Source organism: Myodes glareolus, chromosome 9 (genome assembly GCF_982192425.1).
Source record: "Myodes glareolus chromosome 9, mMyoGla1.1, whole genome shotgun sequence".
Lineage (NCBI taxonomy): Eukaryota > Metazoa > Chordata > Mammalia > Rodentia > Cricetidae > Myodes > Myodes glareolus.
The window spans coordinates 89,844,761-89,870,029 of record NC_142034.1 but is presented as its reverse complement, the minus strand read 5'-3'; the positions used below and the strand labels follow the sequence as shown (position 1 = coordinate 89,870,029).

General features: G+C 43.6%; 2 protein-coding genes and 1 long non-coding RNA gene across 6 annotated transcripts in view; 1 reads left to right on the top strand and 2 right to left on the bottom strand.

The window, feature by feature from the left end:
• The window catches only part of Lcp2 (lymphocyte cytosolic protein 2), a 56,877-nt gene extending 42,941 nt beyond the window's left edge, over nucleotides 1–13,936 (top strand). For 3 of the 4 annotated variants that reach the window (XM_048436018.3, XM_048436015.3, XM_048436017.3), the window contains exons 11-21: nucleotides 1,485–1,510; nucleotides 1,634–1,653; nucleotides 1,745–1,864; nucleotides 3,176–3,206; nucleotides 3,647–3,659; nucleotides 4,346–4,475; nucleotides 6,198–6,247; nucleotides 7,576–7,670; nucleotides 8,357–8,434; nucleotides 9,963–10,118; nucleotides 12,122–13,936. In XM_048436018.3, the coding sequence (XP_048291975.2) occupies nucleotides 1,485–1,510; nucleotides 1,634–1,653; nucleotides 1,745–1,864; nucleotides 3,176–3,206; nucleotides 3,647–3,659; nucleotides 4,346–4,475; nucleotides 6,198–6,247; nucleotides 7,576–7,670; nucleotides 8,357–8,434; nucleotides 9,963–10,118; nucleotides 12,122–12,244 (842 nt within the window). In that variant the 3' untranslated portion in view covers nucleotides 12,245–13,936. The remainder of the gene's footprint in view (nucleotides 1–1,484; nucleotides 1,511–1,633; nucleotides 1,654–1,744; nucleotides 1,865–3,175; nucleotides 3,207–3,646; nucleotides 3,660–4,345; nucleotides 4,476–6,197; nucleotides 6,248–7,575; nucleotides 7,671–8,356; nucleotides 8,435–9,962; nucleotides 10,119–12,121) is intronic. The other variant, XM_048436016.3, reaches the window with a different exon arrangement.
• A 470-nt stretch (nucleotides 13,937–14,406) lies between these two features.
• On the bottom strand, nucleotides 14,407–18,325 carry LOC148121016 (uncharacterized). Its single transcript, XR_015738897.1, has 2 exons — nucleotides 17,902–18,325; nucleotides 14,407–16,068 (listed from the first exon to the last, which is right to left on the bottom strand). It is a non-coding gene; the product is annotated as an uncharacterized LOC148121016 (long non-coding RNA).
• A 1,018-nt stretch (nucleotides 18,326–19,343) lies between these two features.
• C9H5orf58 (chromosome 9 C5orf58 homolog) lies at nucleotides 19,344–22,729 on the bottom strand. Its single transcript, XM_048436019.3, has 3 exons — nucleotides 22,604–22,729; nucleotides 20,847–20,940; nucleotides 19,344–19,608 (listed from the first exon to the last, which is right to left on the bottom strand). The coding sequence occupies exons 2-3, from the start codon at nucleotides 20,938–20,940 to the stop codon at nucleotides 19,460–19,462; spliced, it is 243 nt and encodes an 80-aa protein (XP_048291976.1). The 5' UTR covers nucleotides 22,604–22,729; the 3' UTR covers nucleotides 19,344–19,459.
• Nucleotides 22,730–25,269: the final 2,540 nt, after the last annotated feature.

Sequence of the window (25,269 nt, the reverse complement as noted above, 5' to 3'; positions counted from 1 at the left end):
GACCATAAAATTCCCAACATGAAAAGAACATATGCACATCAGAAGACTGTTGTTTGGTTTTTTGTTTCTGATGAATCAAATACTTTCTTAAAAATAAAAATCTACTATGGTAAAAGAATGTTAATTTACTTTTGGGGTACCCATTTAAAGAAGGTGTTCAATCTCAAACTCTAAATATGCACTAAACTTCTTCCCTTGGCCAGTGAGTTATTCAAAGTAGACAATCTTCTTAGACCTTCCTAAGTCTACCGTGAGCTCAGACCTTATGGGATGCTGCGAATATGTGATTCAGGTGGATGGTCAGCATGAGCCTTGGGGTGCTAAGCAAGCGAGGGTGGAAACGACAGAGGAACTAGCCAGTGTTTGTCAGTGCTCGCCCATCCTGTCCCTGACCTTGCACATAAGTTACCATCTGACCCTCATGACAAAACTACACTGACTTCACAGCCATGGAAACTGAGGTCCAACATGCTCAGGTACTTTCAGGCCTGTTTCCAGATTACTAGACCCCCTTTAGTAATGTTTTCATCACATAGAACACAAAAGGCCGACCCAACCCACAGGATCTCAGATACAATAAATAACCTAAGTTGTTTTGAATAACTTGGCACTAAAGAGTTCTCAGGTATAAATACTTGGCCTCAATGTCATCTGGTCTCAAAGAAATCAAAAAAGTGAGCAAAGAAAAATCAGTCACACTACCACCACGACTACTACCATAACCACGACCATCACAATGACCATCCCCACCATGACCACCATCACTGTGACCACCACCACCATCATGGCCACCATTACAATGACCATGCCCACGATGACCACCATCACAATGACTATCACCACCATTACCATCCCCACAATAACCACCACCTTGACCATGCCCACAATGACCACCAACACCACCATGACCACCACTATCACGATCACTGTTGCCGCTGCCGCCACCACCACCACCACCACCATGACCACCATCATCACCAATCCAACATTTTCTGGCACACCAGGACAATCTCCTAAAGTCCTTGTTTCTAAGTTAATTTCTTTTCCAGAAACCAAATGACATTCTTTACATAATATCAAGTGTATCACGGGAGTTGGAGGGAAATTACTCCTTCATGACACACAGATAATGTTTCAAAAAATCAAAGTGGGCTGGACAATAGATGCTTAAGCCAATGAAAGAAAAATAAAATCCCAAGAAGACATCCATTATTTGATGCTCAGTTATACTAAGTCACACACTGAGAAGCAGCAGACGCCCCACCCCACCATCCCATTAGCATGTACTCAGCTGTGTGACTTGGACAAGCTCAGCAGTATTTTTAAGCCAAGAAGATCAGGTGCTCTGCAAAAGACCCTTCAAAATCTGGAGCCCAGGCTTGAAGCCAGTCTTCCCCAGAGACCCAGACATGGTGTTCATCAGAACCTACTTCTCGAGCTCACACTTGTCCCAAATTGAATGTTTTGCTCTCTCTCGTTTCCAGGAAAGAAACCAGCATTTTCTGACAAGGTAAGCTGTTTTTCTGGTTGGTTTGTGGTTTTAGTTTTTCTGTGGTTTCTTGTTTGTTTTTTGTCTTATCCTTATTCTTTGGAAAGTGCTGGACCCTCACCTGTGTTCTCTAATGTCTTGCAGCCCTCAGCTCCCGTGGGAAGGTAAGCCTCTATTGTGTTGTGTCAAGCCCCAGAGTTTTCCTGCCTAGTTAAGATGGTTTCTTACAAATAAATCCTTTCTCTACACACTCAGCAGGACTCTCGGGGAGCATTTACCCAAGATACAAAAGCCTCCTCTGCCACCAGCCATGGACAGACACGAAAGGAGTGAAAGAAGTGCACCCCTGATAGCGAAGAAGCCACCGGTTCCAAAGTAATTGCCCTGCAAGGCTTGCAGTGGGCCCTGGAGCTCCCAGCACTTGGGTAGGAGGGTGGGGACTCCTGTCCTCGCTGGTTAGATGATGAGTACTCAGGTCTGTGAAGAGAATGGAGTCTGGTTGAGGCATGGGTAGAAGCGCTGGGTGGGGTTACAGGGTGGCTGCTGGGGGAGACCCTGCTGAAGCAGCTCTCTTTTTTGTTGGGTTTCCCCACCTTGCCGGACGGAAGCACACAGACTGAACAGTGTACAGAAGCTGTATTTGTCAGTTTATGTCATTAGGGATCGGAGACCAAGGACTGGGGGCGGGGGCTAGACCAGCTTTAGCTTCTTTTTTACTGCCCAACCACCTTTATAACCACAGGAGACTGAGTTCTGCTCTAGCAGCTTTGACTCTGCGATAAGAAAATCATGTATGGTCTATTTACCAAATGACACAAGTGTGCCCAGATTTGGGATCAGCCAGGCTTCTTGGGGAGGAAACAGTGAAGTTCATTATCTCATCTGCCTATCAAGATTCATAACCATCGCCTTGGCTTGGCTGTTGTGAGGATTCAGTCAAAACTAGGGCTAGGGTGCACCAAGGAAATCCTCTGTCATCGACTTAAATGACATTTTAATGCATTACTTAAGAAAATCGTAATACAGGAAAAACAATCGTAATTGCCAAAATATGAAAATGTCCAATGACACAGGAAGTACTGCGGGGTACCGGAGAAGCCTGTAACACTAGCTATTCAACAAATCCTTCTTCTCTTCCCCCTTCTTTCCCAGGAAGCACAGACACCTCTGCAGCCCTTAGACAGCTACTGCCAAAGCTGTTGGGTTGGCTTATTCATCTGTGCCAATGGCACCAAGCCCCTTATGGAAAAGCCCAGAGCAGGGGCCTTTGCCAACAGCTTCCTTATTACCCGAAGGGTGGACCCTGTGGTTGCTGGTTTAAAACCTCAGCAAAGAAGAATATCACTGAAAATGTTTTTATTTGCTTGGGAAAACATCTACTCAGTGAAATTTAATAGCTACGAAAAGCTGACTAAACATATATATGTGTATAATTATGTAATTATTTGCTACAGTAGCTCTGCAGAACAAAGGTTTGCCTAGCTCAGCTTGCAATGATAACAGAGCATCCAGTGGCCAAGTTTCCCTTCTCTCCCTCTCCCCAGCATTTCTGCTGGCATTTGCAACTTCCCCTTTGGCCATGGCTCAGTGGGTTTTATTTCTTCTTATGCAATTTACTGACATTATACTCTGGGGCTGGCTCTTTGAAACTCTTGATGTTCACTTCTGTGCTCTAAATCATTTCAGGCACGGACGGGGACCAGACAGAAGGGAGAATGTAAGTGTGAAATGTCATTTAACAAATGCTTGGCACGGGGGCAACCAGTGTAGGGTCTGGGGAGGTGGGCCTCCATCTGCCCTGCCCCAATCTGAAGTCAAGTAACGAGAGCAAGACCTCCAAAGAATTTGTTAAATGCCAGTGTCTGCATCTTTACTTAGAGTTCATCAGGCCGAACTGCTTAGCTCCTGTCGCTCTGAGAGGCCCCTGGTGGCTGACTTCTTGCATTCTCATTCCCTAGGGTAATTAGCAAGGAGATTGAAGGGCAGGAATGGAGGGAAGGGTCAGGAAGATGCTGCAGAGTACAAGTCTCACACAAACGCTTCCAAGCCTGCCTCTTCTCCTTTGAAAGCCTCCACAGCTCACAAAAGGGGGGCTTACTGTTGATGGATGTTACTTTGATAAAAACACTAATATCTCTTATTATTTTCCCCATACAGGATGAAGATGATGGTATGTCTAGAGATCTTTTTTACAACCTATCCTCATTTCTTAAAACCTTTATTCTCTCATTTTTTTCTGATCAGTTATTTAAATAGGAGTATTGAGTATGAAACCATACATGTCCATTTAACATACATCAATTGCTTCACCTCATGACCATAGTAAAATGGAACTACTTGGTTGATTTACCAAGAAAAACTTAGGTTCACATGTTTGGAACACCTAACTGCACAGAAAATTGCATATATGTCTTGGATAGAAAATTTTCTAACATTTATACCCTCTTACATACATAGGTAATAGATAGATATACATAGGTAGATAAGAATCAGTAACTGTGGATGGACAAAATTTCATGTGCTTTTAGCTTGCAAAAGACAAAATAAAAAATGTAAATTATCTCTGCAATTCACAAGTTTCTCACGAACAATTCTCTCCTAAGTAAGCCATTCAAAATAAAATTAAAAATTCACTATAGAGAGCAACCTCAATTTTAGATGCATTCTAAGGTGATGAACTATCTAGAAAAAAATGAGATAGGTTATCTTCCTACCATTTGCTAATTACATCTTTTGGATTTTTGTCTCCCCATATGCACTGGTTTGGGGCTTGTGTTTAGTATAAGCTGGGGAGGTACTCTAAATGTCCACAGATTTGAATTCTGACTCTCTATATTTTTTCTTCTTCCCCCACAGTGCATCAAAGACCTCTGCCCCAGCCATCACTACCTCCTATGAGCTCCAACACATTCCCTTCGAGATCTGCCAAGCCCAACCCCAAGCACACATTCCCGTTGTCTCACATGCCGGGGGCCTTCTCAGAAAGGTTGGTGGCTGTCACCAGTTCTAAGGAAGCATCATGTCTGCGGTCTTGTGTTCTAGCTTCATGTCTGCGGCTGTGACAAATACCTGCTGAGAAGCAGTGTAGAGGATAAAGAGTTTCTTGTACAATCTTAGGTTCTAGAACCACATTTCAGGAAAGCTGAGGCAGGGACTCGAGTAGCTAGTCACATCATATCCACAGTCCAGAGCACAGAGAATTGAATGCACCCATGTGCCCTGCTTGCACACTTTTCTGCTGGCCGACTTCCTTCATTCATATACAGCTCAGGCTCTAACCCATGAAATGGTGTACCTACCATGGGCTGAATCCTCCTACCCCAAGGAACCATCAAGACAATTCCCCACAGATCCACCCACAGGCCAATGTGATCTAGATAATTCCTCAGTTGTGACTGGTTTCCCCAGAGTTGACAACTAGCCAGCACAGTGTAGTATTGTGGCAAAATGTCAGGTAGCTTGAGGAGGAGAGAGATGAGCCATTGGACAGAACTGTCTTTCCTTACAAGCGAAATGAACTTGATGAGCAACCTGAAAGCTCAATTGTCCTCAGAGTTTCTAAGCTTGAGGGGAGTGGGGGTTTGGCTCACAATTGTTCAAAGGCTGACAGAAGATGGCGGGTGTTGTCACTTCCTTATTTCAAACAAACGAACATTAAGAAACCCAGATAACTGAAGTTCTTGGATGGGGAAACAGAGACTGCCTTGCCCATGACAGAGGCCAAGCAGTCATGCTCGGGAGCTGTCCTCAAAAGGATTGTTCCTCTAAAACTAGAATTTCTCAGTCATAATAAGACCATCTGGAAACAGAGACAAGGGCAGGCGAACCAGGCAAGACCCAGAGCATCCTGCCCAGGAAGCCAATGGGCTGCCTCACACTGCTCACCGGGGCTTTCGGCGTGCTAGCTCACCAATGCTTTAGTATTCAGAAAAGGCCCAGCTTCCCTCCCTATGTACTGTGAAAAACGGACCACCAATACAAGCCTGTCCACTTCTGCCAACTCTCTAGGGAAATTTTTAAAGTCTTCCCTTTGCATTAGGAAGATGCCTTTAATTCTTTCCATTCATTTCTCCAGCTGGTTTCCTCTACAACCATGTCCAATTGTGTGCATTATCTCACACACAACTCTAGCCCCATCTTTTTTATTGAAAATTGCCAACAAGAAGATCAGGTGTGCAGAGTATTACTATTAAATAATATTACTATTTGGGCCAATGGCTGGTGTTAGTTCTTGGCATAGAGAGATCAGATAGCATTCCAGGGCCTCCACAGATCTGCTTTTCCATCCTGGCCTTGCAAATGTCTCTCTGATGCAGCAGCACCCAGCCCTTTGTTCCCCCTGGACTCACCCTCTTTCTGCAGACCATCAACTCCTGGGGATTTACTGTTCGCATGCACTCCAATTAGTGTAAAGACCCAAACCATAGCCCCATTTTTAAAGTACCTTTTAAATTTGGTTTACAAGCTTGATTTTTATTATTGTTTGCCTTTGGCTTGTGAAGCACATTAGATTTCGTCCATCTTGGGATACAGTAAAGTATGTCAGCTAAATTCCCCTCTTTGCCCATCTTCTATGATGCCACGGAGGTGTAGTGGGCAGCAATAACAAAGTAAGAAGCATCTACACTTTGGTTTCTTAACCTAGCTCCCCAGTCAGGTCCCATCACTCCAACTCAGCTTAGAGCTTGTTCTTTTTCTGTCTCTACAGTAACGTTGGCTTCCAGCAGAGTGCCTCCCTGCCACCATACTTCTCTCAAGGTTTGTACATGATTACAATCTCTGCCAATCGACATGTCTATATGTTTACAATATAATGTGACTCAAAGCCTTTAGGCAAAGGCTATTTCCTAAAAGTATATGACTTCTTCATTTAACACTTAATTCAATGTCTGCAGGTACCAAAGGCAGTTGGAATGAGGCACTACATAAAATATCACACACACACACACACACACACACACACACACACACACACACACCACCGGCCTCACCAGCATCAGCACCACCACCACCACCAGCAGCAGCAGTAACAGCAGGCCAGCCTTTATCCCTTATCTTCCCATTCAGAGCTATGTTCCTGATGGTTTGATGAGAGTTTAGAGCAGTGCTTAGCTTCTTTTTCTTAGCGATGAATCTGCTCTCAAGTTATGAATTTGGAAGCATATTCAAACTATAGATTATAAGAATCGAGCCCCGGAGATTCTGAATCAAACCAGATGTGGTGGCTAAAATGTGTAATCTCCACCCGTGGGAGGGGATTTAAGTCAAGAAAAAAAAAGTTTAAGACCATCTTACGCCAAAGAGCATGTCTCTTCACTGCTGCCAATGTGCAAGCTGTTGGTGAAGCATTCCAGGCCATCTATGAAAGGTCTGCTTTTTGCTTATTCTTGCTGAGGAACACATTCAGACAGTGTGATTTTAGGAATCGGCCCACATTATATTGTTTGCATGTTTAGGGGTTCACTGAACAGTCAGGGTCTTCTCTCAAAGTTTCACCAGCATGGCATGGAACAAGGCTCAAAGAGCCCTCGTGGTTGGAAAGAGGTAGAAATTCTTTTTCCAACCTCAAGTTATTTTTTAAAATTAATTAATTATCTAAAAATTAATTTCTTTTACATTCTGGGGGCAGTTTACCTTCCCTCCTTCCCTCCTTTTCCCAGCCCCTTCCCCACCCTCTCTCTCTGTTCCCACCTCTCAATCTACTCCTCCTCCATTTCTGTTTAGAAAAGGACAGGTCTCCCCCATGGCTACAACAAACATGGTTATCAAGTTACAGAGACACTGAGCACCTCCCATGTATTAAGGCTGGGCAAGGTGACCCAGTATGAGGAGTAGTGTCCCAAAAACCAGTAAAAGAGTTGGAGACAACCCCTGCTCCCACTGTTAGGAGTCCACAAGAAAGCCAACTTATACAGCTATAACATATATGCAGAAGGCCTAGGTCAGTCCCATGCAGGCTCTCTCCAACCCCATATCCTTGACAAAGGAATGCCCCTACTGTCATGGGGGCATCTGATGGATACACTATGATGTGAGAAAACAAAGACCAACAGTAAATTAATTTTCACAATATTTTGCTTTGAAAGGTCCCAGCAACAGACCACCTCTCAGAAATGAAGGCAGAAACTTACCCTTGCCAGTTCCAAACAGGCCACAGCCCCCATCTCCTGAGGAAGAGGAGGTAACACAGCTGTTTCTACTTCTGTTTGCCTTTCTCCCTGGCAAAGGGACCGTAAGAAACTCTCATCAGCTGCTCTGCTCTGTCTGTGTCTTCTGTTAGAGTTTTGTTGATGGCCATTTCATTAAGAGGGCAGCCGTGTAGCTCAGTGCTCAAACCCTTGCACCGTGTGGAGCCTTGCCCTGAATCCACAGCTCCGCACACAATAAATCAAAGACTGAGGGGAAGATGCAGATGAAATGTTTCCTTTAGTGCTCTCTCAGTCTTTGAGAGGCATTAATAAGTGAGAAAAACAATCCCATTTTTTTCATGTTTCCTGGTTTATAGCCATGAATGACTAAGTCTCTTAGTTGCTCCATTAAAAGAGATTTTTCATTAAGTATGTTACTACTATATAATAAGCTGGAAAAGTTCATCTCTCTGTCTTTTCAGATGAAAGGTTCCATTATATAAGGGAGGCTCCTACATAGCTGCTTTTGCAGCCAGTGGCAAGATAAAGAAGCAAATTGCACAAAATGCCTTCCATGTAGTCCCATCTAAGTGATTCAAGTCAAGAAAACAAATGTTTCAAAACCTGGAGAACTGAGGTGGTGATTTATGGGAAATATTAGGCTTTTCCCTCTTCGTTTCTTTTCACTTTGCTTATGTAACTACAGAACTTACAGTGCTTTTAAATTTCTTATTTGCAGACTCCATTAGATGAAGAGTGGTATGTCTCTTATATTACCCGGGCAGAGGCGGAAGCTGCTCTCAGGAAGATAAACCAGGTATCACTCGACCGTTTATATTTATGCACTGATAAATATTAGTGGAGGAAGAGAAAGGAAAGATATGCTTTGGGACTCAAGTATGAGCTAGCTGCTGTTCCTGCTGCTATTCCTTTAAGAGCCATTAGTGCTGCCATCCTCCCTGCTAGCGCCCATAGACTGCTTCCTCCAAGCCATTACTAAACATTGGTTGGCAAGTGTTAAGCAGTTTCATTAATGAATGTGTCTTTTTTTGTTCCAAAGAATCGTGCAACATTTCAGACATCTTGTTAATTCATCTTCCTAACACTCAGTTACTATTCAAATTCATGAGAAAGGCCTATGTTGAAGGCATATCTGCAAAGTCTCCTAGAAATTTCTAGTTAATCTTAATGTTATAAAATTTTGCTCATGTCCAGAACTGACTCTTAATGCTGGGTCTTCCGGTCAGAGATGGGAGAACAACAGCCCCTCATCTTTCACACTGTTAAGGCTACAGCAACCATTTTCAGTCTCAGGTTTTTTGTTTTTTTTTTTTAATCTGGGTTTCTGATTTTTGGGGAGATAGTTTTAATAAGTGGGAGTAGAGGATGGGCTGAAGGAGTCTTCAGACTCCCCAGGTTACTGAATTCAAGCCAAATCTGTGACTCACTGGTCCAGAGGGAAGTTTCTTTACCAGATATGTTTTGACTGGTTCAGTTAACTACGAACAAAAGGAACAAAGGCTTCGTTATTGCATATTGATGGTTATTTAAAACTCATTCTAATTAAGTACATAGAGGAGGGAGTGATTTACATTGGTCTTACTAATTAGCTCTATTTCAATATTAGATCTTTGTCATGCTTTATTATATTGCAATAATTCTTGTATGAAAATTACAGAACAAATCACATTTTACAAAGTGTTGGGGAAAAGGGTAACAAGAACATAGAAAGTACACATTCACTTTCGTTCAGGTGTGAAATGGGAAAGATGTAAATACAGCAAGTGTGTGGGGTAAGGGGGGGGGATGCATTTCACGAACAGTGTGTTCTGAGTGAGAACGTGGAAAGGCAGTTTAGACAGTTAACAGAAGTGAGCAGTATACAGTAAGTGAGCACCTTATTTCTTATGGCTCTTCACTCACCTGCTGATTCTTTCCATTGCTGAAAAAAAATTATACCAAGAATCTCCAAAAGCTGGGCGGTGGTGGTACACACCTTTAATCCCAACACTCAGGAGGCAGGGCTGGAGGATCTCTATGAGTTCAATGCCAACCTGGTCTACAGAGTGAGTTTCAGGACAGCCAGAGCTACACAGAAAAACCCTATCTGGAAGAACCAAAACAAAAACTAAAAGCTTCAACTTGGTTGTTAACTTGGAAACTTCAGATACAAGTTCAGTTGTCTCCCATAATAATCAAAAGATCTAGGTGACCTGGGATCCCAGCTGTGAGAAGAACTCAATGTCAATTGACAGCTTTGCTGGCCCCTAGAGTCTTGCCTCTTACAGGCAACAAAAGAATTAACCTTCAGGGCTCCCATTAACAACAAGCATCTGTTCTTCTAGGATGGTACTTTTCTGGTAAGAGATAGTTCTAAGAAAACAGTAAACAATCCATATGTCCTCATGGTGTTGTACAAAGACAAAGTTTACAACATTCAGATCCGTTACCAGGAGGAAAGTCAAGTGTACTTGTTGGGGACTGGACTTCGAGGAAAAGAGGTAAGGGCTCCATGCTTCACTCTCTCCCCCAATCCCATGCTATATAGCAACTCTGCAGTGAAATCACATGCTATATAGCAATCATGCAGTGAAATTACTTGCTGTATAGCAACCATGTAGCGAATCACATTCTATATAGTAACCATGCAGCTGAATCACACTCTGTATAGCAACCATGCAGTGAAATCACATGCTATATAGCAACTATGCAATTAAATCACATGCTGTATAGCAGCTATTCAATTAAATCATGTGTTGTATATAAGTGATGCTGTGATAGAACTTTATAGTAAAGCCATCCAGTTAGTGAAGGAGAGAAGACAAACACTACAAGTGACTTATTCCACTAGAGGGGTCTTTTTTGTATTTTCACTTTAAATAGTCCAACATCATAGATGTAACCTGCTTGTGATGCTTGGGACTAAACCCGGGGCCTTGTGCACACCAGACAGGTGCTAACACCAAGCTCTATCGCTGGTCCTGTAGTGTAACTTTTGAAATTAAAAAATACATTTAGGAAGTGTCAACGGCAGTAAGTATCATCTATTTTGACTTCTTTTTGATGTAATTTCAATGTATGATTATGCTTATACCTATAAAACATTTAAAATACTATCAAAGGGGCTGGAGAGATGACTCAAAAATTGAGTACTTGCTACTCTTGCAGAGGACTGGGACTCTATTCCCAGGATCCACATTGGGTGATTCACAACCTCCTGCAACTCCAGTTCCAGGGACTCTCATGCCCTCTTCTGGCCTTCATGGGCACCTACATGCACACGGTACACATCCAGACAAGCATGTACACACATATACAGAGTAATAATAAAAATTTTTAATTTGAAATCCCATATAAGAAAGCAGAGAACCCTAGAATGATGCTACAGTAATTATTGCGATACTTGGGGCATTTCTTGCTAAACTGAGACATTTGGCTCTGTGAAGATGGTCATATTACCAAAGAAATTATCCTGTTTGACCAAGTCAAATCTTTGGTGTGAAAATCATCATTAGGTTGCTTTTGATGAAAAAAAACCAACAAACGTAACATTCTAAGACTTACTTTTTTATGTTACACAAAGAAAACCATCTGATCAAGACATTAACAGAATTAGAACAATTCACTAATAATTTTAAATACTTTAAAACGGTGACAGTGCTAAGCAGAAACAACACAATTTTGGTCGAACATTTGGGTCACTTGTTTTGTCGATGGAGCTGCATACTCTTCCCAGAGGCAGAGTGTCACCTCCCAAGATTTCTCTGATGTGAAAACAAGTTTCCTCAGAAGAAGGAACAACTGTACAATCCAGTTTAGGTATAGCTCGGACTCTGGTCACGTCTAGAGGGCTGTGTGGGTCTAGACTGTCTGTACTGGGTGGTCCAAGTTACAGTTATTGATCCCTCATCCGGCAGTGTGGAGGAGAGAGGGGAGAGATGGTCACACCATGCTAAAGCTTCACTTCCAGAAATGACCCCCATCTGACCTCCTAGTTCTTTACACCTCCTAAAAGTTTGGGTTGTGGCAATGTGGGGATACAGAAACCCAAGCAGAAATGAAAATCAGAGACCAATACCAAGTCATGGGTATCATAACAGAAATATTTAGGGTAAATTAGCCACTACAGAAGTTAAAAGGTTTCCTTTAAAAAAAAAAAACAACAAAACCAAACTTCTATTTTTGTGTGTGCCATGGCACATGTGTAGAGTTCAGAGGACAACTTGTAGGCGTAAGTTCTCTCTTCCCTCTGTGTGGGTCCTGGGGATTGACTTCAGGTCCTCAGGCCTCTAACCACTCAGTCATCTTGCTGGCCCAACCTAACGTTGCTATCTCTTACTTAAAATGTGTTGACTATCAATAAAGAAATCTCTAAAATACTTGACAAATTTTATTTTTCCCACAAATTTTCCAAACTCTGAATCGAAAAACAAAGAAAACAACAGTTATGAAATGTGTACTGTCCATTCTGATGTTAACTCATTTTCCCATTTGACTTTTCCAGGACTTTCTCTCTGTATCAGGTATTATTGACTACTTCAGGAAAATGCCACTGTTGCTCATTGATGGGAAAAACAGAGGCTCCAGATACCAGTGCACACTGACGTACGCTGCAGGGTATCCATAACAAGTCAGCCCAGCAGGTCGGCCTTCGTGACTCCGTCCTCAATGTGGGAAGATCAAGCGACCTTAGGAAATGGTTGAACACTTAGGACCAAAGCAAGCCTCTCAGTGTGGGCACAGTGTTTTGCTCTTCCTTTAAAAAGTGTTTGAAGGCTGCGGAATATCCCATAACTTATTTATTTTCTTCCATGTCTGCGAAGTGTAGAAGTAATCACGTCCACATATGAAGTCTAAGAGTGGGTTTGCATACTTCATCTCAAGACCTGAGATTCTGAACAATCCATCCCAAAATACTGTACTTCCCATACTACAGAAATAATGTGGGGCAAGTTTAAGAAGTACTGAAATGGATCATTTTCGATATCACACATATTACAATAGAAACTTTATCATTCTGAGGCAATTTGCTTTTTACACAACTTAAAACAAAATTATTTTTCGGAGCAGCAATAACTTAAGAGGCTTTAAATCCTTTCTTATTTGGTTTTGCAGGGAGTATTTTTATGGATTTTTCATATTTGAGATAAATGCATGTTGGGATAACCTCCTAGGATTAAAGTTATCTTTTGCTTTACTCTTTTAGATCCTCAAAACAACCTTACTGTTTAGTCCATGCTGTTATATTTTGGTGTTAAAGTAAATGTAAGCTACAAATCCTCTAAGAAGGAAACAGTTTTAGAATTAGTGATGCAATTTTGCTGTCAAACACACTGGGGTTTGTGATTCTTCTTTAATCCCCCAGCTGTATCCACAGTGTACCCCCTGAGGAGCTCCTGGGAAGATGAGGCGATACTTTGTACACACGCACACATAGGTGCGCACACACACTCCAGCCCACCCCCCTACTACATTCCTTTTATTGGTTGGCTTTCATTTAGAAAGCTTGTCGCTTGCTCAGTATGGTCGCTTGTTCTGTGTCCTGCGGTGGCTCATACAGGACACTCAAGTAAGGAAGTATGGAAGACATCCGTGCAGCTCATGGTGACTGGGAGGCAAAAGGAAAGGAAGACCCGGTAATTTCCCTCAAGGAATGCACCTACTGAACTAATGCCATCCCACTGGGCTTGTCCTCCTGTGGTCAGTCCCACCACTACCCACTATTGCCCTGGTGGGTGGATCAAGCCTCTAACACAAGGGCCTTTGAAGATTACCCATCCAAACCTCAGCTGTGCTTTTCTGCCCTCAAAACAAGAATGTGCTGTGACTGTCTCATCCTTATCAGATTGGATTATAAACCTTTCAAAGCATCTCAACTCTCCTTCAGTTTATAAAACACACTTAATGAGACGTACAGTTGGGATTCTGGTTTCTGTTGCCTTACCATCTGTGACTGTATGACGGTGTGGGAGTGATGCCTGTTAATCACACTGTATGTCAATGTGAATTCTGGTTGCCCTAGGGTAGCAACAGGTGATATGAAAGTCTTAGTTAGTCATGTGACCACCAAGGTACCCAACAGTATTTTACAGTATTATATGTTGCAAGTAGTTTTTTTTCCTTTGTTGGTGGTGGTGGGGAGTTTGTGAAAATTTAATAAATTAGAAACATATATTCAGTATTTTAAGGCAAATTAGAGTTTGTATTAGGTGACTTTGCCCAGCTGCAGGCTAACGTACATGATCTGAGCATGTTTGAGACAGGCTAGGCTGAGCTCTGATGTTCAATGGGTATTGTCAGTAAATGAATTTTCAGTTCATAGTGTTTCCCCTTGTCACTATAAGTTTTATCAAGACATCAGTGTACGATGAGAATTTGCAGTGTTGTTTAAGTTTAGCAAGCGATAACCTAGTATTCACTGAACACTGACATGCCTTGTTCTTCCAATCTCATTCCTTTGGGACTCTCAGCATCACTTTGTGACTTTTATTGACAAATGTTTTGATTTCTCTGATCTACAAAATTTTCAGGTGGAAAAGAATATACTTTTATTTTCATGAGTTAAAAACAAACAAACAAAAAAACCAGTTGTTTGTTTTAAGAAGGGACCTTAAAAGTCACCAGGTTAATACAGAGGACACACTTAGATGAGTAGGTAGAATGTGGAGATGCTTAACAAATGACAATAATGTTCTACAAAACCTCATCCTTACAAACCCAGAGCTCTCAATTTAGGACCCTGTCCCGCGCTACCGTCTCGCCAGCAAGAACCATGCGGTACACATAGGATTCTTCTGCAGTAAAGCTTTAATGCCCCTTGGGAGAGCGGGCATCAGCCAACATGGCGGAGACCCAGATAAGATGGAACCCATCCCTTATATAGGAAACAGACCCTGCTTTGGACGTGTCACTCTTGGATAGGTCCATTGTTCCCAGTCCCAGGTGATGCCTCGGGAGTAGGCGGGGACTCAGTGGGAAATTACCGAGCACATGTGCGTTCACCTGGCGGTGAAGCCGGATGTCAGCGCCATCTTGATAATGGAGAATGTGGCTGCGGCCTTCTACATCTCCCCCTAATTTTACTTCTTTGCAGAAAGGCAACTCCCTAGGAAGGTAAAGATAGAGGTCGCATTTCCCAAAATGAAAACATTAAAATGTGCTTACATGGAATCTGTCCCTAGGCTCATGACACCTGGAACCTATCCGGCCTGCCCTTTGCCAATTTTCTGGGAAAGGGAATATACGGCAGGAAACCCTTAAGCAAAGCGACTTATCTCTCAGAGAGGGCCATTCTCTGTGCGATGCTCTTCAGCTCAACAACCTTCAGGGCTAGCTAAGCCAAGCACTCCACCCTGTGCAATGGACCATAGTCCTAGGGGTGCAGGAGCTGGTTGGCTTAAACCTTACTGCTTTAACATAGATAGCCACATATCAGTAGAGGCCCCTGTTCCAGGGCAGCCAGCGCTTGTGCAATAACCACTTTGTCCCTACGATTTTGGGATTTGAGTCAGCAGACCATCCAGAGGAGAAACATTAATCCATAGTATAGGACTGTTCCAAAACATTTCCATCCCCACCCATTCTTTGAAGTAGGGGAATGAGAGACACAGCCCAGGACTGGAGTCCTACGGCCAAGCTTATAAATCATCTCTAGGACGGTAGGGAGGGGACCCAGAGTCATATTGGTTGTAGAAAGTCAAGGAAACACCGCCATCCTATGGCTGACTGGTAACAGCTTCGGGAAAGCTGAGAGTGTCCTCCATCGGTGCTCTGTCATCCATCTGCAAAATGGCAGGAGGAACAGCAGCCAGGTCCTCAGGCGAATCCGTGTGTTGCGGATCACTCTTCACTGTTCGGGTCAATCGCTCTGGCAGCCAGAATGGGCTTTCTTGATCCTGTGGGAAGACACAAACAGCTCCCCTGGATCTCAATAAGATGGGATCCGGGCCTTTCCATTTATTAGAAAGCACATCTTTTCATTTAACCAAATCTTTGGGCCGCTGCGGATCCGAACAATGTCGTGTTGCAGCATTTTGGCCATTATCATCCAGATTTAAAAAATTTATGGTGAACAGAGCCATGGCGATGGCCGTTCTTGGCATCGGGGGCAGTTCCTTTATATTATTCCCCCCCTTTTTGTTTAAATAGATATTTATCCAATTTTTAATTTAAATAACCATGGTATTTTGTAACCTGTCTTGAAGATATCCATAGTGTTTAGCAGAAATAACTGACAGGATAAGGGAAACTGATAGCAAGCAATAACTGACAAAACAAGGGGAAATCCAGCAGCATAGCAATGGCACAGCAACAACAACATTGCAATGTACAACAACAACATAGCAATAACTGACAGACCAAGGGCAGGAGCTGGACCATCCCTCAGGAACCCGCCAGCTCCGCAGCAATCAGGCCAGACAGCTCCATAGCAGAGGCTTTGTCCTCAGGCCTCTGGACAGATGAATCCATAGCATGAATAGTAGCATTTCTAGAAAAAAACACATAAACTCTTCTCCCAAAATAACATTTAAGAGTATTAAAAAACTCAGTGTAAAAATTTAGCACAGTCAGTACTGGAAGTAGGCTGGTCTTGAACTTAGAGACCTATAGGTCTCTGTTTTAAAGAGCAATCTTGTTTGTCTGTGTCATTATAGTAGGCCTTAGAATTAAACCATTTTAAATCTGGCACAGATGAGATTATTGTTTTAAAAATATGAGAAAACCGTTTTCCTGTTTTCAGCCTGGAGTCCTAAGATGACGTGGCCATTGGGGAACCCATATGGGGATCTCTGTTTTTTACGGTATGGGCCGTGTTGCCCCAGTGGCGCCTAGGAAAAACCCAGGCCCTGTTTGTTGATATTAGATTTAAGATTTATTGGCTCCCGTATTTCTTGCTGGTACGGTGGCCTCGGGCTCCAGAGCCCGCCCGTCATCCAAGGGCTGTGTGCGGCCCTGGGCCTGCTCGCTGCGCAGCTCCCTGTGTCCCAAGCCAAGAAGTGGCGGCTCCACCCCCAGGCGCCCCTGCCTTCCCAGCGGGGCTAGCCTCATTCTCTGAGGTCTGAGGCTGTGTTGGTGGTGGAGTGTGGCGGGAGCTGACACCCAGACCAAGGCTGCACAGGCCGGCAATAACTCAAGGTCCGCGCCAAAGCCTGCGGCTCAAGGGGCCAATGGGAGAGGCGGCGAACAGGGCCGCTTCCCTACTAGCCAACTCTCAACACCTGTGCCACAGCAAAAGCGACTGTAAACTCTCACAGATCCAGCCAATGACCCAATCATCCCAAAATCCAAGGGCCCTTCGCATCCACCTCCCTGCGGATCCTGAAACATCAGACGAGCCAAGCGTATACATAGCAATCTTTCAGGAGGACTTGAGTTCTTAAAATGCTAAGCAGTTCTTAAAAACTTAAGTCGCATTATGTAGATGTAATACGGTACTGTCTGTTTACTGCATTTAAACCTTAATTGCGCTTTTATTATGATAAATACGACCAGCCCTGCCTGAAGTCAGCGTCGTTTAGCATAGCCAAATGGAATCAGAGCCATTTTACCCTCAGAGACCCTCACAGTTTTAGGTACATTGCAAGCCTTTTGGCCCGGCTGCCTGTGGCACCGCTGTGACATCCTCCAGGCCAGGCACCAACCGAGCCTGCGCAATTGAGCCGGCGCAACGTGCTCCCCACCATAGCCATAGAGCAAAGCTCTGCTCCAGCCGCCCTCCAGCCCCAGCTGCACCCACTCCGCGCCCAAACCGGGTGTATGGAGCAAAGCGGAATTCAGAGAAGCAGGTTTGCAGATCTGCGATCATTGAAGGACCTCATTTAATCTTTTAGGGAATTTGGGCGTCGTTTAGTCTCTTTGGCTGCTTCCTGCTGTTATTGGGCCGCTGCATTTTAGGGGTATACATTACAACATTTCAGGAGGTCTCGGTGATTCAAACCACATAAATCCCAAGTACATCCTTAGGCTCTCCTTTTCTGTGGAGACGAAAACAGAACCTCCCTCCCAAAACACCACATCCTCAGCAGTCTCCAAGTTCAAATATCCCTCTCCCATCCAGTACACAAAAGACAACATGAACAACACAACATAAAGCTTTTGACCCTGCAAATCAACCTTTTCCCCCATCTCCACTCTCCCAAAATCACCGGGAGGTCCTTTTTAACTTATTTTCTTTTCTGTCTCCCCCATTCTTTACCGGAGGGTCCTTTTTAACTTATCTGGGTGCGCGCATAACCTCCCACTGCTGCTCAGTTTTTGATATGCTCTCTGGACTTTAGAACGTACCTCTCTGAGCACGCATGCCTACAGTTCTGAATCCTCCTTGTGTCCAAGGGGTCTCCGGTGGTGCAAAGTTCTTTTTTTTCCCGGGTTTCGGCACCAGATGTCCCGCGCTACCGTCTCGCCAGCAAGAACCACGCGGTACACATAGGATTCTTCTGCAGTAAAGCTTTAATGCCCCTTGGGAGAGCGGGCATCAGCCAACATGGCGGAGACCCAGATAAGATGGAACCCATCCCTTATATAGGAAACAGACCCTGCTTTGGACGTGTCACTCTTGGATAGGTCCATTGTTCCCAGTCCCAGGTGATGCCTCGGGAGTAGGCGGGGACTCAGTGGGAAATTACCGAGCACATGTGCGTTCACCTGGCGATGAAGCCGGATGTCAGCGCCATCTTGATAATGGAGAATGTGGCTGCGGCCTTCTACAGGACCCAGAACTTGGAGATACTAAAGCTGAAAACGCTGTGTTAATTTCTTCAGTAGGATGCCCAGCAGGGATTTATAACGTTTATCCTGTGTAAAGCACTGAGCTAGGTCCTGGGGAGAGAGCAGCAGGACACTGCAGGTATTTTTATATCTGAAGGTGATAAAGTTGAAGGACATGGTAGATTTCAAAGCATCTATTGGTAGCTCTGATGGTTAAATTTGTCAATTTAACTGAATTTTAGAATCATGTAAGGCTGTGTCTGTGAAGATGCTTCCAGAGCATCAACTGAAGAGGGAAGACCCTAAATGTGGGCTGAGTGCCCAGAGCAAACTATCCATCTCTTTGTGCTTCATAATGGTGGACACAATGTGACCAGTTGCCTCACAGCCCACCACTTCCTCTCCCTGCCATTAGCAACCACACTCTTTTAAAGTATAAGCCCAAACCAACCTTCTTCCCTTAAGCTGCTTCTTTACAAGTGTTTGCTCACAGAAACAAGGAAAGTAGCAGTGGATGACATTAGACAAAATGTATTTGAATCTCTTAGGGTGAAGGGGCAAAAATGAACCTGTGGATAAGGTGTTCTCTTCTACTCCTATGACTGCAATCATGGGATTCTCATGTTTTCAGGACGAGCACATGCTTTCTTTGAGTTCTTTCAATTCTATCTTCTGCCAGCCTTGCCTATCTGAGCCACGGGCCTTATGATCCCAGCTGGATCTATCACCACTGCTCAGCTCTTTGCTCATGGATTCACATCTTAACAAAAGTTAGGTCATTCAGGGTCCCTCTCTGGAAAGAAAATCAGTTCTTTTTAGGCATGCCTGCACAGGCAAAGCTGTCTGCTGCTGCACTGCTACCATCTCCTGCCCAGCACACGGGAGAAGCCTGTCTACACCAGAGGACAAGGCTAGCACATCAAACACAGACAGCTCAGTTTCCAGCATCAGACTTCCAGCATTAGTGAAAGCAGTTTCCCTTTGAGACATTAAAACAAAAACAAAACAAAAAAGACCAGTTTTCAAGAAGATGATAGGCTTATTTATAATTTTATACTGTTTTAAATTATACTAATAAACTTATTCTAGATTTTTAAGTCAGCAAAACCAGAAATTTAAAACAAATAGAAAAAACTTAGTCAGATAAACTGATAGAAGCAAGGGCTACATCTGGTATCTCAGTCTCTTCAAATGAGTGGCTTGTTTCTGCTTCCTTGGGCTCCTCAGTCTTCTTGGGCTGACCAAAATGGAGATTGAGGTCACACAGCAGGATATGGGAGAGTTCTGTGTAAGGAGACAGGGTGGCACCGGTGTCATGACAACTACTAATGCTTTCCTAATTTCTAATGACGTTTTCAAATATTTCCTGTTCAAGCTACTACTGAGGTCTGATCCATTTTGACTGAAAACCATGGGTATATTAGAAATCAGGAACAAGATACCGCAAATGTCCTCGAGTTAGTAAATTGCTTTTCTCCCTATTTAGAACTTGGCCATTGCCTTATTACAAGCCTCCTCTCTCCCAAGATATTTGTTTTGCAGTAATGGAGATTGAACTCGGGGTCTTGTGCAGGCTGGGAAAGCCTTCTATCATTGCTACATGGCCCTCATGTTTTTAAGGGATGGAGAATTGCTGGAGCTATCAGTATAAAGGCTTATAAAAAGATATCGTAGGCAGAAATAGTGTCTGTGTGGCCACATCAGGAGTAATGGTGCTGAGTAGCAGAATACATGGACAGTACACAGTACACAGCTAAAGCTGGGAAAACCTGGCCCCAATGAATTAATTCCAGGGCTGCCCTCACTTTGGATTGTCTCTCTCCTGGTGTGCATTACATAAGGGGGTATCTGTTACTTGCAGCTGCAGGTCCCAGAAGTGACACAGAAAGCATCTACAGGGTTGTAAGAATAACTTTACACTCAAAATAGTTTTCAGGGATAGTAATGGGATCTATAGATGAAGAGAGTCGGGGTACAGATCCCAGCTAATCCCTGAGGAACTATCAAAAATGAAATGGGTTAACTGATGAGAGAATTCCCCAGCATGCTGCAGGGAGAGCTTATCCCTAGAAACATTCAATCACAGAAAGTTCACATGGCTAGGTGTAAAATAAGAGAACACATCATGACCTTTAAGATCTATTATTACACTAAGAATATATTTTAAATGAAAATCATTTCACTTATAGATTCAAACTTTTAATTCTTAATCTGGCAATGCCTCAGGGGCTTAGGAATGATTCATGGATAAAGACACTGAATTTTGTGGAATGTGGTAGTCATGTAACTGTTGAAGGAAGGGAAATTTAGACAGGTAGATAACTTAGTGGTGCTGGAATAGGGATTCAGGCCCAGCACCTTCAAACACATAGTTGAGATTATACTGTAAACACTTCTTATCAAGACAACTATCATCAGCAGGGAAACTACCCTTGCTGAAGCACAAATTAGCTCTAGCATGTCTTGCATAGCAGTGGCGTGCAAACATATTGACCGAGTCCGTCCTTAGAGTCCGTCCTTACCTTTCATCTTCTTCATCTCCAAAGAAATTGTATTAATGTTCTTAATCATGGCTTCCACTCTTTGCTTGTGGTCATGATGATTATTCTTAAACATCTGATTATAAAAGAGAAACCGGAATGGTGTACAGAGCAGAGCTATTTTCGTGGGAGGCTGGTGAGGTGACTCTAAATCCATTCCCAACACTTCACACTGGGCATCAGACTCCCACAGCTGCCTGTAACTCCAGCTCCAGGGGACCCAATGGCCTCTTCTGGCCTTTTCAGATACCCATGCACAAATGGCTCAAACACACACAGTTGAAAATAAATTTTAAAAATTATTTTAAAAAAATAATCATGTGTACTTTAAAAAATAATGTAACTTATAAAAGAAAAATAGCAATTTTAAACTAAAATCATTGTCTTTTCTAAATGGTTAGGGCAGTTGCAACCTAGGGAAGCATCAAGTGGTTTTGTTTTTCCAGGTTTCAAATGGAATTGTATCTGAAAACAACTGCATCTGGAAATCTTGGGGTGAAGTTTCTTCTCTATCAAACCACATCCACAAGATGGGGCCCTTACAATAGAAACAAAGTCCCCTCTACAGAAATCCTCACCGTTTACAAACTACCTTATAATTCAGCAATTGTGTGGGACCTTTCCTAATTCCATGTTTAGCCTACTCTTGTCTCCGACTCTTGAATGACAGTGCCCACTTGCAATTTCTTTAAAACGAAAAGAGGATGCGATTACATAGCGTCTGTGGACAAGGGTAAGCCCTGGGATACCTGAAATGTATAAACCATCACACTGTGCTATATGAAGTACAGTAAATATATCTAACTGAGAGACTGCGGAGAGATGGCTCACTAGATACTAACCTTTTAGTCAAACCTCACAAAATGACTTGAAAAATAAACTACAATTAATTAGTCCAGGCCACTCCTACCATCGAAACACTGGGAAGTTACACGTCAGGATTGTTGGAGCAGGGTAATGAAATCAAGTCACCAAGCTGGACCTTAGCTTTGTACTTTTCTGAATTCCAGCCATCTGTCCTATTTTGCCTCACATTCCCTTTACAATAGCTGCAAAAATTCTTTTCTTTTCCAGACATTAATGAATAAAATGCACTTTGCATCCACCTCTATGTCCCTGAATATTAACACAAGAATGCCAATAATAACCTTGCTTGGACATGCCAAACCCAGGACTCGGGTTTGGGGGGGGGGAACAGGCTGTAAATAAGTGTAAAACTTAATACTGATAAAACAAGAAAATGAAACTAACAGGAACGTCCTGAGCCCCGTCCTGAATGGGTAGGGGAATGAGCGTCAGAGGGCTTAGGGTGCCCGAATCCTAAAAGGCTGGCGTCAGCTCAGCTTTACCCTTATTTAAGTGACATCTAACTGGGCACAGAAGATCCAGGCCCAAGGACTAGGTGGTGTCAGAGACAACATGGCGCACACGCAGGCATGACGTCACTAACGCCCTTCCCCTGTCCCAGGCCCAGCCCGAGTCCTCAACTCTGACAGAGGGTTTTGGGGTCAGATTCTGTTCAGACGTCTTCCTCCTGGGCCCCAACAACACCCCCTGAGGACCTCTGCTCTCTGGGGGTCACCGAGTTCCCGCTGCCCATGCCCTGCCCAGCGGCTGCGGACAGGCCTAAGGCAGCCTGGAAATTTCCACAGCCCTCACCCACCCTGCGGGTGCCCGTTCTCCACCCTCCCCTCAGCTGGGAAATTCGCCTGGTGACCGAATGATTTCAAATAACTCACCTTCCCAACTGGTCACCACAAAGAAAAGCCTCGTTACCGTCTCAACGGACCTTGAGCAGACGGCTCCTCAACAGTCAGCCAACTCGATGCTAGGTGTGAAGAGGTGGCGGGGGAGGAGGAGGGGGGGAAGGGAGGGGGACTAGGATAGGCTTCCTGATTGGCCAGCGTCTCCGCCTGCATGATTGGCCAGTGTCTCTGCCTGCAGCATTCTGATTGGGTAGTGTTTTCACATGTGGCATTCTGGGAATTGTAGTCTTAAATAAGCAACTCAAAGGCTGATTCTGAATTTTGGACTGCAAGTGACTCCTGAGAGTGCCAACAAGGCCTTGTCATTTTCTGCTTCCTAGGTGCGGCTTACCTGTATTTCTCTTCCCACCGTGCAGTGCTGGAGCTAGGGACATATTCTAGATTGATTCTGTTTTGGTTTGAAGCCGAATTTACCACTCCTTCTGTTGAATAGATACAGATAAACCCTGTAACCATTCTGAGACCAAACCCCTCCTCCATCTTATGGAACTATAGAAAAATATGCTGGAATGCTATTCTGAGGGCTGAGATAATTCATCAGAGGTGTTTGGTGGGAGATAACTGTCCCATACATAATGGTTTGCTTCTTTCTCTTTTGTTTTTTTCTTTTCTTTTCTTTTTTTTCTTTTGAGAAATTGTTTCTCTATGTATCCCTGGCTGTCCTGGAACTCATTTTCAGACCGGTCTGGTCTGGAACTTACAGAGATTCTCTTACCTCTGCTAAGATTAAAGGTAATTGCCACTATTGTCCAGCTTGCTGGTGTCAGTCTTATAAATTTTTCTAATGCGTGGGCTACAGATGAGCTGACAGATACAGTGGTTTCTTGCCAAGTGGAGAAGCTGGGATTCAAGCCATCTTTGCTTGCTTCCAAGAGGAATCCCTGCAATGACACACTTAGGCTCTGGCCCAGGCATTTGACCTGGTGCTCTGGGCTATTACTCTAGACCTGCTGAGATCTTTGGTCTCCAGCACCAGGTACTAGAGTGTTCTGTTTCCTCCAGGCCTCTCACACGGTACAGGCGAGCTTTACTGAATTAGTGCCTGATTCAGTCACAGTACAGTCTGTTGGCCATTTTAAATTTAGCCTACCTTCCGTTTGATCATGTAGCATTTTGTCTGAGGAAAGACCATGTAGCATTTGTCTGAGTAGGAGAACTGAGCTTCAGTCCTGATGGTTTCTAACTGTGTGGTCCTAGAAAACTACCTTTTTCTTCTGAGCCTTCCTTTCCTTATTGGATTTCCTTGTGAGGGGCACAGGGTAAATTTCCCTCGTGGTTGGGTTTGGTTGGGTTAACATATACCAGCCTATTGCAGATAACATTATTGTGGCACCTAAATTATTATTACTATCTCATTTTAAACTTCGCTCCATTTAAATTTACTTTGAAAATTATTTATCACCAATATAAGTGAAATAAAATGTGAGCAGAAGGTAACAGGCAAAGACAAAGCGAATGAGAATGGGACAATATTTTACATTTTGTGAGCTTGCCTCTGGATGCTGTGTCTTCAGAGCCTGATCTTTGCTTAAATGGGTTCTTATTGATCAGGAGAGTGTCACAAACTGAGACTTCCATCTGAATGGTGTCAGAAAGAGTGAAAGAATTGGAAGAGGAGTAACTCACCGTGAGTCTATGCTGTTTGATGCTCATGTGCCCCTATAAGCATCCTTCATATCACTAGTGGGATGTTCATGCATTGGGGCATCCCAGATTAGATGCTCTCTGACAATCCTTCCCTTTCTAAAGCGTTCTAATCCTCCATGAGCTAGAAATAACATTTCAAATTCCTAGAAATAGACTTCCTGAATCATCCCTGCACAATGTTGTGGTTAATACAGTTTCCTGTGCCAATATTCCTCTTGCTTAATATTTTTAACATAATACTTCTGTTTGGTACTCCTTTAATATTTTAAATGTAACTACTTGATGTCTTATCTCTGTTGGTAATCTGAGTTATGAGAATATAAGTAGACACTAAAGAACTGACAACGGGTGTTCTCTGAGCTCTGTGTGTCGTGTGTTATGTTAGAAACCTGACCCTGACAGATCTGAAGCAGCTATTATCTGCTTCTCAAACAGCTTAGCTCCTTCCCTGCTCAACGGTCCACCGCCAGGAAATGGCAGAACCACAGAATTCATCCCATGTCTGTGATTCGGACCTTCTGTTCTTTTCTCTGCACTATGATGACTGCTTCCTAGGCCAGATGACCACCAGCCAGGCTGGATTTTTTTGTCCCTCTCAAGTTCTTGTGTTGGAGCGCCCTTCTGAATATGAGCCTACGTGGGGTGCATTTAAAGATGTCACTGTGACTTAAAGCAAAGAGGGATTAAGCCTGGACGGCATCACTTTGTAATAGTACCTTATATGGAGAGGGGACTCTAACAGGCAGAAAGAACCAGGAATGATCACACACAGAGTAAAGACCCTGCGAGCCTTTACTCGCAGGAAGGAGGCTCTCTGTAAGCCAAGAAGCCTCCGAAGGTAGCAAAGCATCCCTCTGGCCTGACATTCCACCATCCAGAACTACGAGATGCTGTTTCTGCTGTCCGAGACATTCTATCAATGGTGTCATGTCAGGACTGCCTGGCACACGGATGGGCCATCTTGTGATGGCAAATGAGCCAAGCCTGCCTCC